General features: G+C 41.5%; 1 protein-coding gene across 1 annotated transcript; it reads left to right on the forward strand.

The window, feature by feature from the left end:
* Positions 1–7,586: 7,586 nt before the first annotated feature.
* Positions 7,587–14,816, forward strand: LOC138768825 (phospholipase A2 inhibitor and Ly6/PLAUR domain-containing protein-like). Its single transcript, XM_069946782.1, has 6 exons — positions 7,587–7,642; positions 9,006–9,121; positions 11,030–11,149; positions 11,820–11,972; positions 12,376–12,516; positions 13,992–14,816. Exons 1-6 carry the CDS (start codon positions 7,587–7,589, stop codon positions 14,192–14,194), a joined length of 789 nt encoding a protein of 262 aa, XP_069802883.1. The 3' UTR covers positions 14,195–14,816.
* Positions 14,817–17,814: the final 2,998 nt, after the last annotated feature.

Raw genomic sequence — 17,814 nt, forward strand, 5'->3', positions numbered from 1 at the left:
TGACGTATTTTCCTGTGGCTTTATTATTCCAGTTGGATTTCCTTTATGTACTGCTGCTCAATCGTTTGACTGTTTGTTTACCATCCTCTATTGCATTTGTCTTTCTTGTCTACGTTTGGTGTATCACAGTATATAAGTTAGGGACTGTCATTGTGGTTGTCCGCAGCCGTTTAGGGCTGATTGAAGCAAGAAGGCAGGGACAGTGGTCGAGGACAAATGCAGGGTCCACTGTCTGTGGCTTCCCCGTCTCCCTGACCGAGCATACCACCAATCCTAACAATTACTATATATTTTTTGGTGTTGTCAACCAATGTTTCTTCTGCCATGAGCAAGAGGTTCTTATACCGACTGTATTACACTTGATTGGTACAACTTTGTACGCTCTTTTATCTTTTGTGCTTTATCAAGAGGTAATAATTGTCCCTTTCCACTGATTTATGTCATATAAAAGACCATTAAATGGGTTGTTCTTTGAAATCACCTGGTGCCAGAAAGTGCCAGAGATTTGTAATTTCCTTCTATTAAAAAATCTCCAGCCTTTCAGTACTTATCAGCTGCTGTATGCCCTGCAGAAAGTGTGGATGTTCAGCGTTGTTAGAACCTTCTTATGCATTGTCTCATGACATGTTCTTACCTTAAAGTGTATTACAGCCAGGGGCATAACATAGCAAATTTTTGTTGACCCCCCCCCCCCCCCCCCACACACACACACACACACACACACTTCCATCCGACTGACCACAAACCCATCAAGTGTATTCATAACCTTTAGGCTATGTTCACACTATGTATGTGTGCGGCTGTATTTTTTATGCGGCTGTAAATGTGCGGCTGAAACTACGGCCGTGGGAAAAAATAGACATGCGGCTGAAAACATACGGTCATTTACTTGGAAATCTGGTTCAACTAAAAATAACAAATAAAATCTTAAGAAAGTGATGCAAACACCTCTGGATGCATCTGGGAAAGCAGGGAACACAGTTTACATGAATTGCTATTACCGGGGTTTGCGATCCTCTGCACTATAGCCGATGTCTCTCATGGTTAATATATTGAATTAATAAAACACATTTTCGTTTAAATAAATACAGTTTCGTTGTTCAATAATTTATTTCTAACGAATCCATCATTTTGCAATTAAATATACTGTTAAAATAAATATATATATATAAATAAATGTATATTTATATATATATATTTATTTTTTGACAGTATATTTAATTGCACAATGATGGATTTGTTTAAAATAAATTATTGAACAACGAAACTGATTTTATTTCAACAAAAATATGTTTTATTCATTAAATATTAATTAGTACAGGAAGCTCCATAAGCCGTTAATTCATATTGCCTGTAATAGAGCATTCTGTACTAATCATCACTTTACTTTAATGAAAACATCAAATGTTTCTTCTAATTATGTTATGACAATAGCATTATTAGAAGAAACATTTAGAATTATACGTGCGCTCAGCTGATTGGCTGATCGGCTGAGCGCACATATAATTAGCGGGTCCGCAGCACAGTGACTTCATTGTGCTGCGGACCAGCGAAGAGGACACATCGGGGTGAGTATAGAGCTCTCCCCACCCCCTCCCCAGCACTGCACCCCTCCCAGCAAGGAAGGGGGGGGTCACTTAACCCCTTCCTTGCTGGGATGGGTGCAGTCTGACATCAGTCTGACCCCCAAGGGGTTAAGGGGGATGCAATACATCCTCCCTTAACCCCTTGGGGGCCAGACTGTAAGCAGCGATCTGTAAAGATGCTGCATACTGTAAGGAGCACAACACCGCTCACAATGATGGGTGTTGTGCTCCTGTTTGTGTGTTTTTTGTGTGTTTCTCCCTTTTTGTTTTTCAGATATCGGTATCCTGGGGATTACGTCGGATTCCGTGGACTACGTCGATGACCAGCGGTTGTTTGGTGTTTTTTTTTTATAAAATGGTCAATGAGGGGTGTGTGGGTGTTTTTATTTGAATAAAAAAAAATTTTTTAACTTGTGTCTTGTCTTTATTTCTTTACTTTATAGACTTAGTAGTGGAAGCCGTCTAATAGATAGGCTAGTGTTAGCCGGTATAAAATGGCTAACACTAACCCCCTATTATTACCCCTGTACCCAATGCCACCAGGGGTACTGGGAAGAGCCGGGTGCCAGTGATCCCGGAGCGTCAAAATTGGCGCTCCTGGACCGGGCGACAGCAGGCTGGTAAGATTTAGGCTGGGGAGGGCCTAAACCAATGGCTCTTCCCACCCTGGTGTTACCAGGCTGCTGTCGTTTGGTCTTTAACCCGGCTGGTTATAAAAATAGGGGGGACCCTATGCGGTTTTTTTTTTAATAAATAAATAATTAAATTTATTTATTTATTTAAAAAAAATGCTGGTATTTTGTTACTTTCTTCATTGGTCTACTGTTCCCTTGGCACCTTGGTCTGCTGGTGTGCCGATCGTTGGCATACATCACCCTTCTAATGAGCTTGACCAAGGTCAATGGTTGTGTCCCTATTTCTCTAGGGATAAAACAATAGCAAAGAAACAAATGTAACCAATCCCCAAGGTTCTAGTGCTAGATGAACCCAAGAAATCCAAAGATGTAGTATCTTTACTGGCTGAGCGGACAGTCAGTGCAGACAGGCCGCTCCGAAGCTGCTTCTGCGTTGGACTGGGAGAAGGAGAAGACATGCTCCTGGACAGGTAATGTATGAAACAAGGGCTGCAAGGGCATCGGTAACAATGTCCCTGCAGCACTCACTAAACGATTGTTGGGCCGTGGAATAGGCCCAGTAACTTATTTGAGGCGATCCAAACCCGAACGTTCGGTATTTGATTAGCTGGGGCTAATTTGGATAAAGCTCTAAGGTTGTCTGGAAAACATGGATACAGCCAATGACTATATCGATGTTTTCCACATAGCCTTAGGGCTTTATCCAACTTCAGCAGCCACCGCTAATCAAATGCCGAAAGTTCGGGTTCGGATCGACTCAAGCATGCTCGAGGTTCGCTCATCTCTAGTGGTGAGAGATTCACTTTAAATTACGTTTAACTGTAAATTGTTCAAAACATCTGAATAAAAATGATCAGATTACTCATATCTCAAGGTAAATAGCAAAACTTAAAAATGAAATAAAATAATTAAAAAAAATCATCATTTATGACCCCCAAAATGTATTAAAAATACTGAATATGCTCATTATTTGGGGAATAAAATAAAAAAAATAGAAAGGAGACTTCTTTTAATATGACAGCTCTAAATGTGGCTGTATATCTAACAGATCGGATACAAAAATGGATTTCCCCTCCCAAAAAAAGATTATTCACTGGGGGAAAAGAACCAAACTCAAACATAAAGCTGTCATTTAAAACCAGCCATAAAAGTAGTAGATAAAATAGCTGTATATTACGATTAAATATTTTTGTTTGTTAATGTTTGTTTGTTTTTACAGTTAGATGATAGTTTCCCTTTAACCCCTTGAAGATAAAGCCATTTGATGCCCGAATGTCCGGGTGAGATTAATGCAATGTTCCTCCCCACCTACTAAAGCCATAGCCCTTTTATTTTTCCACCTACAGGGCTGGTCGGAGTGTCATTTTTTGAGCCATGATCTCTATTTTTTACTAATATCAAATTGGTGTAGCAGAAAAATTTTGATTGCTGTTTACTAATTTTTTTCTGATATATAATTTAATAAAATCATTAATCCTGGTGTGTTTTTTTTTTTTCATTTACGTCGTTCACTGTGCGGGAACAATGATGTTATGTTTTAAAAGATCAGACAATTCTGCACACTACGATATGTGATATGTTTAATTTTATTTATTTATTTTATATATTTTTATTTTTATAATGGGCAAGGGGGTGTTTTAAACTTTTATTGCGAGGGGGTTTTCAATACTTTTAAAAACTTTTTTTATTGCACTTTTTTTTTACACTTGGTTTAATTTTAAAGATGCAATCATTAGATTGCATATACTGATCTATGCTATGCCATAGCATAGATCAGTGTTATCGGCGATGTATGTATAGAGCCTGTCTGAGAGCAGACTCTATACATGGATCGCTGATCAAACAGGATGGAGGTAAGAAGCTTACCTCCACCTATCGGCATAAAGGATCGGGATCCCCGCAGCATGGCTGTGGGGGATCCCGATCACTCAGTGACAGATGCTTGTTCTGTCACTGAGTAGCTTAAACACCACAATCGCTATAGATCGCGGCGTTTAAGGGGTTACTGGCAAGCAGCTGCAGGATCGCAGCTACCTCTCATTACCTCCGGCCCCGAACACTGATGTAAGAGGGACCGCTCTCACTGCAGCGGTCCTGCACACATTAGTAACCCCTGAAGTCAGGAACTTATATATACATTCCTACTGCACAAGGTATGTGCAATAGGAACGTATATATACACATTGCTGACGGGAAGGGGTTAAAAACCTGATGTGAACAGCTGGGAACAGTACTTTACATTGTGTGCACAGCCTATTATGTGTGGCTGCTGTACACTGAATAGACAAAATAGACATGTCAGTTTTTTGTGCGGCCTCATAGAACAATGGCCGCAGTGTATACAGAGTGTATACACTACATACAGTACGGACATTGTACTATAGAATCTAAGTTAAGCTGTCAACAAACAGCGGCCATTGTTGCAACAACGGATGTTATTTGTTAAAAATATACGTAGTTTGAACATGGCCTAAAACAGGGCCATATTCACATACAGTAAAATAAAAGCCAAAAACGACAGTAAAATAGGCATAAAATGCAGCAGTAATTTTGAGATAAAATATGACCCTATTTTCAATATAATAATGTGTTCTATTGAAGTCGATGGGAAAGTGGCCAACAGCACAAACACCGTATAGAATAATTGTATAGTACATGGGTCTCCAAACTGCGGCCCTCAAGCTGTTGCAAAACTACATTTCCCATCATGCCTGGACAGCCAAATCCAAAGCTTTAGCTGTCCAGGCATGATGGGAGTTGTGGTTTTGCAACAGCTGGAGGGGCGCAGCTTGGAGACCTATGGTATAGTAATTGATTGTAGTCATCAAAATATTAAACATTCTGATTAGTTACCACCTGCTTTGGCAAAATACTGTCTTTTTGTTTGTTTGTTTGTTTGTTTGTTTCCTCCATCTGCTCACACATTGTTTTATTTTCACTCACAATTACAGTCATATTTAGCTTTTAGTATACTGTACTCTTCAGGTAATAGAATCATGTACAAATAGATAGATGATGTCATGATGGGAGGTCAAAGTCAACTTAAGCCTGAGCGTGCCTGGCTGGCTGTTCAGGCAAAATCTTATCGCACTGAAGCAGGAAAGGATGGTGTGAACTTATCTTCTCTGGCACCCACTGTCTGGAATGAATTAGCAGGGTCAGTAGCGTGTCCTTAGAGTACACTTTAGGCGTAGTCTCCCTTCTTGGATATGTCTGGAGAATACTATTTTGTTTTGTCATATATATATATATATATATATATATATATATACACCACAGTGTAACTCGAAGTCAATCACACTTGTAATTGAATCAACTTCTCCTGCCGTTGAGCAGATGAAACAGACACAGAAATGATATAGCTGTTTGCACGATAATCGTCCCGTTGTAATAGAAAGCAACGATCGGCCGACATGAACGATGTTGGGTGATTGTTGCTGTTGTTTGTCTTTCAACATGTTGAAAGACAAGCAGCCAGGATAGCAACGATCTGCTGCCGCTGCACCATGGAGTAGGAGCGGCAGCAGCAGACCACCACTATTCTCTATGGGCTGCCCGGACAATCTAGCAATCACCTGGGCAGCGATCTCCCTATAGAAGATGGACCCTGTGTAGGTCCCCCTATAGTGCAAGCCCCCCTGTGTAGCTTCCCCTATAGTAGATGGTCCTCTGTGTAGTTAGCCTATAGTAGTTGGTCCTCTGTGTAGTTAGCCTATAGTAGATGGTCCTCTGTGTAGTTAGCCTATAGTAGATGGTCCTCTGTGTAGTTAGCCTATAGTAGATGGCCCCCTGTGTAGTCTCCCTATAGTGGATGGCCCCCTGTGTAGCTCCCCCTTTAGTAGATGGCCCCCTGTTTAGCTCTCCCTATAGTAGATGGCCCTCTGTGTAGTTCCCCTATAGTAGATGCTCCCTGTGTAGTTCCCCTATAGTAGATGGCCCCCTGTGTAATTCCCCTATAGTAGATTGCCCCCTGTGTAGTCCCACTAAAGTAGGTGCCTCCTGTGTAGTCTCTCTATAGTAGATGCCGCCTGTGTAGTCCCCCTATAGTAGATGGCCCCCTGTGTAGTTCCCCTATAATAGATGGTCCGTTGTGTAGGTCCCCCTACAGTAGATGGCCCTGTGCTCTTCACAGATTAGAGCAGGTTCACACTGAGCACATGTGACAGGCATGATGTGGAAGCGCAGACCTCCCTTGGTGGTGCAGAGGAGGTACGGCTGGTCACTTGCCAGATGGTTAGGTGTGACGCCAGTTCTATGGTGGTTGGCCGAGATATAGCCGTGCCCAGTGATGTTATGTCATGACGCCAGTGACGGTTGGTCACACAGGTATGGTGGCACAGCTGCTTTGATTTTAAAGGGCCGGATATACCTTGTTCCCCTTTGGATAGTGTCCTGCCGGGTTGTTGCGGGGTCCCTTGGGTACTTATCACGGTGGTCCGAAGTGGAATAGTGACCCACCTGGACTATTGGCACTACCACCCACAGAAAGGGGAGATGACCCAAGGAGTGTTTGTGTACTGTGTTGGTGCCTGATGAGGAATCACAGAGTCTCTTTAGCATAAATAAAATCTTGTCTACTTTGGAGGTACTTGTATGCAGTAGGTTATACAGCTTTGCATTGATATAACACTTCACACTTGATAAGACACTTAACACTTTAGGATCCAGATCTGTACTGAGAGTATAGAGAGAGTGGTACAGTCGTGCTGACTGGGTTGCGTACTGAGAAGCAGAAGAGCGGGTCAGAAGAGTAGAGAGGAGGATTTCGAGAGAGTCCCAACCCAAGTAGTACTGTGCTCTGCTGGAACTTCGGAGGTAGAAATAGAAGAATACTTGAGAAGAGAGAGAGAGAGAATACTTGTGCCATGTTTTGACTCTTTGTTCTTTGCACCACCTATTGCCCTACCAGTGACAGGGGACCTGTCCTAGTGGGTGACACAAGCCCCAGACCCTATTACCTGGGATGAGCAGAATGCTGCTTATACCCGCGCTGTGAGATAGAGTTCATAGGTTTCTAGCAACTTTTCTCTATCCAGATCAGTTCCTTTACTTTCTTTATGGATACTGTCCTGCACTGTGTCTCTCCTTGTTCATGGTGAGGGTTGAGATGATCCCTGACTTGTCCTCTCAAGTAAACGCTTAACACTGCATAGTGATTTGTGAGGTTGCTTGAGAAGAATTGATGTCTAGAAATATGAGTTCTGTGTCTAGACCACAGCTGAAACTGGGGACCTGGCAGGGGCCAGGGCCCAACTAGACCACTGTAGAAAGCGATCTGGCTAGCCTCCCTTCTCTACAGAGTCTAATGGCAAAAGACACTACACTTCCTCTACACATGTGACTTCCCACCTACAGCCCCTGTAAGATGTGCTCTGAGTGGGTGAGGAGTGCGGAAGAGAGAAGCAAAGAGAGACATGAGAGGTGAGAAGAGGAAAGAACTGTCATTGGCATACAGATCCACATGATACACAAACAAACAATAACCCCTTGCATACTACAGCTATGCAATAGCTAAATATACATACTTTTAACAACAACATCTTGGCGGGAAACTCTGGTACTACAACATCACCACTTACACTCAAAAAGTACAGGCTTTTACAAAGGGTGTAACCAATAGCAACATCCATGGTGGGACACCATATAATCTGTATGAGACATCCTCCAGTATGACTTGTTTGACATTGGCCATTAGGCACCAGGATAAGATCCTCAGACCCATTGTAAGTCTATATGAAGGTGCAGTGGCCCTGGGTTCTTCCTGATGCCTTATGTGTCAGCAGTTATTGGCATGATGAAGGCCTTGCAGCCTGTGTGCTCCTGTGTGCGCCTAGTGCCTGTACCCCCCACCTCCACCCCCCTGCATAGTTATTGGTTATAATAAAAAAAAAAAACACCAGGGAAGTTTTTTACTTTACAGAGCTACATTGACTCAGGGATGCCAGGCACTGTCCTTTTTTTGTGCCGTGGCCCGATTCCCGTGCACGGCACCAGTTTATTCCCAGTTACTGGCCTGGCCTTAAGCACCACCCTCCCCCAGTGTGACAAAACCCCCTCCCCTCTGTGACATGGCTACATTGATTCTAATGGAGCCGCATCACAGAGGGGAGGGCAGATTATCACACTTGGGGCCCACATCCCGTGCCCAGGAGTAGACCAGCGCCGTGTGTAGGATCGGGCCGCAGTTCAAAAGCAGGACTGGGGGGACCGGAATCCCTGCACTGGCACAGATCTATTTATGTAATAAACTTAAGGTAACCTGTAAAAACTTATGGTACCTGATGGTACATTCGCTTTAAAGATTACCCCAAAGGGAAATCAGTCCACCTAAACTAGAATAATGTACCAACAGCCGTCACTGCACTGACCAGGTGGCCAAACAGCGAAATGATGGCCGTAAATTTAAACAGAGAAGAAAGAAAACGTTGTGTGAACGATAGCCTAAATATTTTATTTTAATTTATGTCGCACACTTCATGATAAAACTTTTTTTTTTTTTACAATGTGTGCACAGACAGCAGTTTTTCTACAAATTTAAAGTAGCACATTACAGATTTTATATAGTGGCTGTACGACTAAAAATAAGCTGTGTCATATCCTGAGAGGAGTCTTTTTTTTTTTTTTTTAACACTCATAATCGTGTTCTTACTTTCAGCTTTGATAGATACCACAACATGATCCTATTTCTGCCTTTGAAGCTCTCACACGGGAAGGAGAAGCTGGCTTCTTAGTGGACAGGTTTTTGTTTTTGGAGAATTTTTTTGAATTTTTACTTACCGCCCAGTAAAACCAACCAAGAAACTCAACCAAGGCTTCAGCCTCACAATAGGACCAAACTGATCAGCACCATGATGTCTCTGACCGGGATCCTGAGTCTCTTCTCAGCTCTTATAGCAACAAGTGAGTAATTAAAAAAAAAATATATATATATATAGCAAACCATGATATAAACATTTGTCTATTTCTGTTTCCTTTTTTGTGAGATCAGTTATATTGTTATTAGTATTATTGTTGTTGTTGTTGTTATTATTATTATGCAAAATACTACCGTATTTTCCGGCGTATAGGGCAACTGGGCATATAAGACCACCCCTGACTTTTACGGTGGTAGTCTATTCACGATAGCAGTCCATGAAATCACATATATAGAAGAAACAATGGAACGGCACATCACCATAAAACTTCACCTTAATTTTCTTCGGACAATACAAAGCAGGAACATCTGAGAGGCCCTCACTGAGAATGCCTTGAGAAAGCGCCTAACGGCAAGAAACGTGCATGGGCAGGGAGTGAGCGCCTCTCAGATGTTCCTGCTTTGTATTGTCCGAAGAAAATAAAGGTGACGTTTTATGGTGATGTGCCGTTCCATTGTTTCTTCTATATATGTGATCTGTATTAAGTATACTGCAGTGATATCTATGGGAGAGCACTGCAGTAATACTGAAAGTCTCCCAGGGGGACTAAAAGTTACAGTGAATGGTAAAAAAAAAAAAAAAAAAGTGTTTTTATAAATAAAAAATCCCCTCCCCTAATAAAAATCTGAATCACCCCCTTTCCCCATTTTATAAATAAAACTAAATAAGTAAATAAACATATTTGGTATCGCAGCGTGCGTAATCATTAGAACTATTAAGTTATCACATTCCTGATCTCGCACGGTAAACAGCGTAAGCGCAAAAACCCACCAAAGTGCAAAATTGTGCATTTTTTTGTCACATCAAATCCAGAAAAATTGTAATAAAAAGTGAGCAAAAAGTTGCATATATGCAAGCAAGGTACCAAAAGAAAGAACAGATTGTGGCGTAAAAAAGATGCCTCACACAGCCCCATAGACCAAACAATAAAAGTGCTATATGGCTGGGAATAGACCAATTTTAACCACATTTAGTTTTTTTTTAATAGGTTTTAATTTTTTAAAAGCCATCAGATAAAATAAAAGTCATATGAATTACATATCGTTGTAATCATACTGACTTTAGGAACATAGATGACATGTCAGTTCCTCTTTTTTTTTTTTTTCAATTTCACTGCACAAATAATTTTTTTTCTGGTTTCAGAGCATATTTAATGGAAAAATTAAGTCTTCCATTACAAAGTACAAATAGTGGCGCAAAAAATAAGGGCTCATGTGGGTCTGTAAGTGAAAAAATGCAAGCGCTATGGCCTTTTAAACACGGGGAGGTAAAAACGAAAGTTAGCCCGGTCCTTAAGTAGTTAATAACTCTACTACATACTGTAATTACATAGTACAGGTAAAAAAATACACATAACCATCAAGTTCAACCGAGAAGGTAAATGGATTAAAAGAAGGGAGTGACTCCAATTTACAGTAAGTCTCTGAAGGACAGCTCTTAAGGAAGGTTGTGAGGAGGAAGCGAGCCCTGCTATTACACAAACAGACATTGAGCGGGGAGGAACAGGGGAGCCGCGGGAAGCTTCGAAGGGGCTGTCCGGATGATCCTGAGATCTTTCGGGTGGCCCATAGAGAAGGGTATCAGTCTGCTTCCGCTACTTCTATAACGCGGAGCAACGGCCAGCAGACCCTGGCTATTGAAGTCGTTTTTATTGCACATGTTCTAAGACAACGATCAGCCGACATTGTGCACGTGGACTGATCGTTGAGTTGAAGATGAGCTATTACACTATTACACATGATTATCTTCTGGAATGGTCGGTAATCAGCCAAATGCGGCCGATAATCACTTGGTATAATAGGGCCTGTACTCCATGATGTGTGATGAGGATTATATATCTGATCTCAGTAACATTACAGATGACTGATCTCTATGCTGTGTGATGTCTCTCTAGGTGACGCTCTCTCGTGTACGCAGTGTTACTCTTCTTATTCCTGGACATGCTCGGGCCCCAGCTCCGTCTGTCCTTCAGGCTATGAATGTGGATCCTCATACACAGGAAAAACTACTGGAAGTAAGTCATATGATTATGTATAATCTTAGGTAATGTGTGGTAACATGAAATAAACTGTCATACATCTCCATCGAGAAACAAAAACATTCTGGATCTAAGGGCCAATCGGGCAGATTCGGCCAATTATCGCTACGTGTAATTAAGACAATGATCGTTGTCATTGGATGATCATTGGTTTAGGTTTGGACCTAAAATCGTCGGACGCTGACCGTGCATTGCTATGTACAATAGTGATGCATGGACGGCGGCTGGAGACTACCAAAACACCTGATACCTTACTTTTCCCCGCTCCCGCTCTCCGTTGCTCCGCAGTTTCCCGATCCTGGCAGCAGCAGACAGGCCACTTAGGCAATCACAGGCCACTAAGGCGCTGCTGCCACCAGAACCGGAAGGCTGCGGAGCACAGGTGAGAAGACCAGGAGAGGTAAGGTATCAGGTATTTGGACAAGGGCTGCATGGACATCACTAATGATGTCCATGCAGTCCTTACTGCCTGATTATCGGGCCATCTAATAGGTCCAGTAAACGAGCGAGGATTGTTTACTGGACCCTTAGAAAAGCAAAGAGATAAACACAGAGATAAAAAAAAGTTAGAAATCGCTGCAGGAGGAAGGGGTTAAAGATATTTCTTTTTTCACTATATTTAAAACAATTGCTTTCTATTGTATAGTTATAACTGGAGAAATGAGTAGAGAACTGATCAGAGGATGTTTACCCTCATCTCACTGTAACATCCAAGGCAGCATACGCATACATATTGGATATATCCAGAAGGTCACTTCATGTTGCACCACTGACGACTGTGTCCCTGAAGCTCCCTCATGTAAGTCATCCATTTCTTCAAGTTTAACAGTCATGTAAATGTCACTTTTCAGTAATCAATAAATATCATTAGTATAAGTGACTATAACAAACTCTGTAATAGGTTTTATTAAACAAAAGAGTTTCCTTCTGTACTCACATAGCTGTTTTCCTACCTCCCCCCTCACTTCAGAAGAAGCAGAATTTCTGTGTCCAATATTGTCTATGGGGGGGGGGGGGGAGTGAGCATGGAGAGGAGAAGAGGTAGGGGAGTACATATAGTATGTATTTGCTTTAGTTACAACTGACATTTTCCCTACTTTTCCCAATTTAAAAAAAAAATAGAAATATAAACCAAAAATTGTTCAAAATATTAAATGATCATATTCTCTTTTCACTCCTTTCTTTCTCCTTTTTGCTTCCAGTCCCGACAATAAGCACTAAGCCCAATGGTCTGGTCTGCCAATCCTGTACCGCTGCCAACTCTACCTGGTGTTCCACGTCAGACACTGCACTATGCACAGGGGATGAGAGTTTGTGTGTCCTCGAGACATTAAAAAGAACAGGTAACAATTTTTCCTTGGCTTTAAAGGGAACATTAACAAAAGGTCCTTTTGTATGAACAGATAAATAGCCCCTACAGGTGGCAATTATTTATACAGGACGTTAAGGCAGTGGCGTAGCTACCATAGAGGCAGGGTAGGCAGTTGCAATAGGGCCCGGGGGAGAAGGTAAGGTCCTTCTGCTTAACCCTTTATGTACTGCAGTGTATGAGTGACCCAATGCTTACTTACATGCTGCAACACAAAAAAGGGTTTACAAGCAAAAGACAGAGATCTCTGCTTCACTGCACTGATAACCCCTGACCTCTGTTCTCCAGCTGCGCAATCAAATAGGAACATGTGCAGCGCTCCGTGCAGAGGTTGGGGGTTATCAGTGCACAAGCAGTAAAGCAGATATCTCATTGTCTTTAGAAATTTGGGTCACTAACACACTGCAGTACATAAGAGGTTCAGCAGAAGGTAGTCTGCTCCTGCACTTATGTATTTAACCAGAAGGGCTCCTAATGGGCCCTCATAAGTAGAAACAGTGGATTGTCATAGCAAGCAGCCATTAGCTCTCTGCTCTGCCAATCACTCTTGTGGCTGCAGGCAGGATTCTCACAAGAGATTTTATTTTTTGGCAACATAACAGAGCCTATACTGTGTGTGGTGCGTAGGGGAGAGGGCCCCTTAAAATTTTGTGCTATGGGGCCCCTTGAATCTTAGCAACGCCCCTGCGTTGAGGTGATTTTTTTTCAATTATGAGAAGTTTGTTCAAAGTCCCATCCGTATAGATGTACATTGTTTGCCATTTTACACAGGTTGATCTGCTGGTGTTGGTGTTAGAGGCTTCCAGTCATGAAGCTGCTGGCTCTGTGCAGAGGGAGGATACCGCCCGGGGATGCCTGGATACAGTTGTATTAATGTTTTCCAGGTATTTTCCAGGTGGTCCCCAGGTCCCCATATCTTCCCTCTGCACATAGCCGGCAGCCTGAGGGAGATGAGTGCAGATTAGTTTTGTTTCGTACATGATTCAGGGACATTAGATAACTCAGCACCATTTGTTTGTGACATCTTTGGAGCTAGGTGTGAGGGACTACTTTCTATACAGCTCAGTGGAGGGACATGAGAGAAGTGAGCTGTGGTAACTAGGCAGTTACTAGGGTCCGCCCACAGGAGGTAAAGTGGCCAGGGCTGCAGAGAGGGGAAGAGAGCGTAAAAATGACACCAGAGAGTAACTTTTTTCACAGGATAAGATTTCTTATTGCCAATGAACTAGTGACTGCTTCTGTGTCCACTAAATATTTATCCAATATGCCTATTAGAGGGACCCAGAAAAATGATTTTGTTTAAATGGAAAACAACTAGGTACTGACTAAATCAGCCACTTTCATGCTGTATATTGCCATTAAGTAGAAAAAATTATATATATATATATATATATATATATATATATATATATATATATTTATAAAGTAATGTTTTATTTTATGTGAAAGATTCAGGACAAGTTACAGCCTCAATGATCATTCGGGGATGTGCAACAAAGTCCATCTGTCATCTCGGCAGTCATTCTTCTGCTATCTTTGAACATATATCACTTGAGGATAAGTTTACCTGCACCAGCGGTGGAATAAATTTCCAAGGAGTCATCCTGACCCCGGCCATCTCCTGTCTTCTGCTGATGAAATTGTTCTTCTAATAGTTGTTAAGTCTCCTTGGTTTAAAGAGGTCAAAAGAAATTACATATGTTGGCTTTTTGCAATATATATATATATATATATATATATATATATATATATATTCCCCCCCCCCCTTCATTATTATTATATATATATTTTTTTTTTACAAAAACCTTGGCTGATTGGCTGAAATGAAAACTGTTCCAGAACTGGATGTAGAATGTCTCAATAATATATGTTGTATAATGTCTCAATAATATATATGTTGTTTCCCATATCTATTGTTATTCATTTTCTTGTAACCTCTTGTTGCTTTTATATCTGCTTTCACTGATGATTTCATTAAAAAATATCACATCTGTAGGTATGTAAAAACCTCTTGAGTGAACTGAACACATACATTTACACTAGCTTGATAGAGATAGGTAGAGGCACGGTTAGAGAGGCAATGATAGAGAAGGTTTATAAGGTATTAGGGACAGATAGAGGATAGTGTGAGAGTAATAGTGTAAGCTGTGTACCTATGAAATCACTCCTTTCCTGTCAAATTGTGTATCAGTACAACCTGTCCATAGCTTTTCTGGGGGATGTTAATCGTGTGTAGCACCTGTCAGGTTACATGAGACGTGTTCTAAAACTGTGTCTGGCAGCAGGATAACTGTCATTGACAATTCTGCTGCCAGACATGGTTTTAGAAGAGGCCACCTGGCGTTAGCTGGCAGGTGACTGACAGATTGAACTTCACCCAGAAGAGCTGTGGACAGCAGTAAATCACTGGCATACGATGACTCATTATACATCAGTGATCCACCAACATCCACAGCTCTCCTGGGTGAAATATACCCTGTTAATAAGGATAGAGTATGTTGAACCAACAATGTTGGTGGTCATATGCTGATTCTTATAATTCTCTCATGAAGAGATCAGCCAGGAACACTAAACCTAGGTATTGGTGATATTGAGGAATTTTGTAGTTTCCTCTGGGGCCAAAACAATTAGACTGGATTCACACTATTTTTTTTAATCTGTTTTTATAAAAATCAAAATGCATCCTTTTTTTTAACATATACAAAAACATGGTCGACAACATTTTTTTGTCTGCTGAAAGACGTGTGTTTGATTAGTGATGACCGAGTACTAAAATGCTAGGGTGCTCGTTACTCGAGGCGAATATCTCCCGATACTCGAGTGCTCGTTTCGAGTAACAAACCCAATTGAAGTCAATGGGAAACTTGAGCATTTTTGGAGAGGACCCAAGTTCGGTAGAGGGAAGGTCGTGTAAAAACCTGTCAACCTCAGAAAATGATGGAAACACAACGGAAATGGACAGGAAACAGCAGGGGCAGCATGTATGGATGCCTCTGAGGCTGCCTAATCACACCATAATGCCAAATTCTGGGCAACAGCCTGGTTAAAGCAGAGGTAGGCATATGAAACAACCAAAAACTCAGCATGACACAGCATGGCAGTGAAAACACAGGGAACCATTAGAGCTCCAGAACCACAACACCTCCAGACCTCTATATTGTGCCTCATTATATGGATGACAGACCCCATAGGGTGGATTACTATCTGGGAAAACACTGTTCCATTATATAACTTATCAGCTGCTGCATTTCCTGGAGGAAGTGGTGTATTCTCTCCAGTCTGACACAGTGCTCTCTCTGTCCATGTCAGAAACTGTCCAGAGCAGTATAGGTTATCTATGGGGATTTGCTACTGCTCTTGACAGTTCCTGAAATGGACAGAGGTGGCAGCAGAGAGCACGGTGTAGGACTGGAAAGAATAAACCACTTCATGCAGGACATAGAACAAGATGTTTTTTTTACCTCCGGAATATCCCTTTAATGACTGATGTATGGGGGGGCGGAAATGGGGTTGTTAGCAGGTAATCAGGTAGATCCTTGTCAATAAAATAAATCTAAATCTTTTCTTTCTTGTTGTGTCATGTTTGGCAATGAATCAGTGTTGTTGGTTTAGTCACATCAACCTCAGTAGATTCTTTTCAAACCACATTCAGGTTCCAAGGTCTAAAGTGACAGATGTTTATGAGCTCAAAACCAGACCATGGAGTGGCTTGGACGAAAGCCAAGTTCTTTATACAAAGTACATCACTGCACATCAGTAAGAGATTTACAGTATCACCAACTTCTGATCTGCACTTTTTTTGTTTGGTCTTTTTCACACTCTGACCCTGCTCTGAACCGCGTGGCAGCCAGGGACTGCGGCTATTAGTGGGGGCAGGCCGATCGCCTAATTAGCCATTAAAATGCAGTCAAAACTGACAGCTGCATTTAAATGAGAACTGCTCACCTGGTGGTCTAGTGGGTAGATTGCCCCTCCCATACTGCAGTCATGGAGAGGTGATACCTGTTTATGGCCAGGCAGGGCCACAGCGCCGCAATGATGGAGATCCTGGCTTGGCAATCGCTTACTATAGGCTCCAGCAGCCCATAGTAATCGAGCCCTAATCTCATAGATCAATGCAGTACAAATGTACTGCAATGATCTTTATGAGACATTAGTGCAGTGCGCATAGAAGTCCCCAAGGGGGACTTCAAGTTACTGTTAAAGTGGGGGGAGTTTTTTCATCAATAAAAAATCCCATCCCATAAAAAAAGTTTAAATCACCCCCCTTTTTCTATTGTATAAATAAAAATAAATAAACAAATTATCACATCAGCATATAAGCAAATAAGGATACTGATAGAAAGTACAGCTCATGACGCAAAAAATGACACCTCACACAGCCCCATAGACCAGGCCAAAAAAAAAAAAAAAAAGGATCATGTGGGTCTGAAGGTGAGAAAATGGAAGCCCTATGGCCTTTTAAGGAGGGAACAACGGAAGTGCAAAAATGAAAATTGGCCATGACATGAAATATTTGAAATAAATATGCAAATTTTACTAGAGTGAGGATACAGACAACATCTATATCCTTTCACTGCATTCTATCTAACAGGACTACTGACTTTCCAGATGACCCATTCACTGATGGGACAGAGAAGTCCATGTGATCAACAAATTTCCAGCCAAGAACCCCTGGTTCTAACTCATGTTCAAAGAGAGCTAAAAGGAACGGACAGTGAAAATGCAGCATGGTCATAGTGATGCTTTAGAACATCTTCACATTCTCGCAGTTCTCTTCTGTATTTCAAGTACACATAGCAACAGCTATCCATTTCATTAATTTCCTGTAGAAAGTCAGAGAGTTGAGTATAATGATTCTTTAGTGTGGTTAATCAGAGTGAGTCAGACTCATCGAATTCAATTCAGGCAGGATCAATCAGGTTGGTAGAGGCGCTAGTAGTGGGTGGTTTTTCTATCAAATTCAATTTAAATTTGCCTTCTCTTAGATACTCTTTAAATTATTTAAAGTGTGAACATTCAAATTACAAGGTCCCTTACATGGTTTCTATGAGAACCACACCACCGTAGAATGTGTCTGACCACATAACACACACACAATGTCAGTTAGCGGTGGGTGCTGTTTGATCCCCCCCACCCCCGCCTTGTTAAATTATGTAATAATGGGGCAAATGGTGTATGTGTTGTTTTATTTATTTATTTTTTTACTTTTAATTACTGTGAGGAGGAGAGAGTCAGGGGATTGAAAAGTACAGTCCCTGCTTCAGCTTGT

The sequence above is a fragment of the Dendropsophus ebraccatus genome, chromosome 12 (assembly GCF_027789765.1).
Source record: "Dendropsophus ebraccatus isolate aDenEbr1 chromosome 12, aDenEbr1.pat, whole genome shotgun sequence".
Taxonomy (NCBI): Eukaryota; Metazoa; Chordata; class Amphibia; order Anura; family Hylidae; genus Dendropsophus; species Dendropsophus ebraccatus.

Coding starts and splice junctions, on each gene's coding strand:
- LOC138768825 (XM_069946782.1), top strand. CDS start 7,587: ATGTGCTCTGAGTGGGTGAGGAGTGCGGAAGAGAGAAGCAAAGAGAGA. Junction 11,150..11,819: donor CACAGGAAAAACTACTGGAA/GTAAGTCATATG, acceptor TCTATTGTATAG/TTATAACTGGAGAAATGAGT. Junction 12,517..13,991: donor CGAGACATTAAAAAGAACAG/GTAACAATTTTT, acceptor TTTATGTGAAAG/ATTCAGGACAAGTTACAGCC.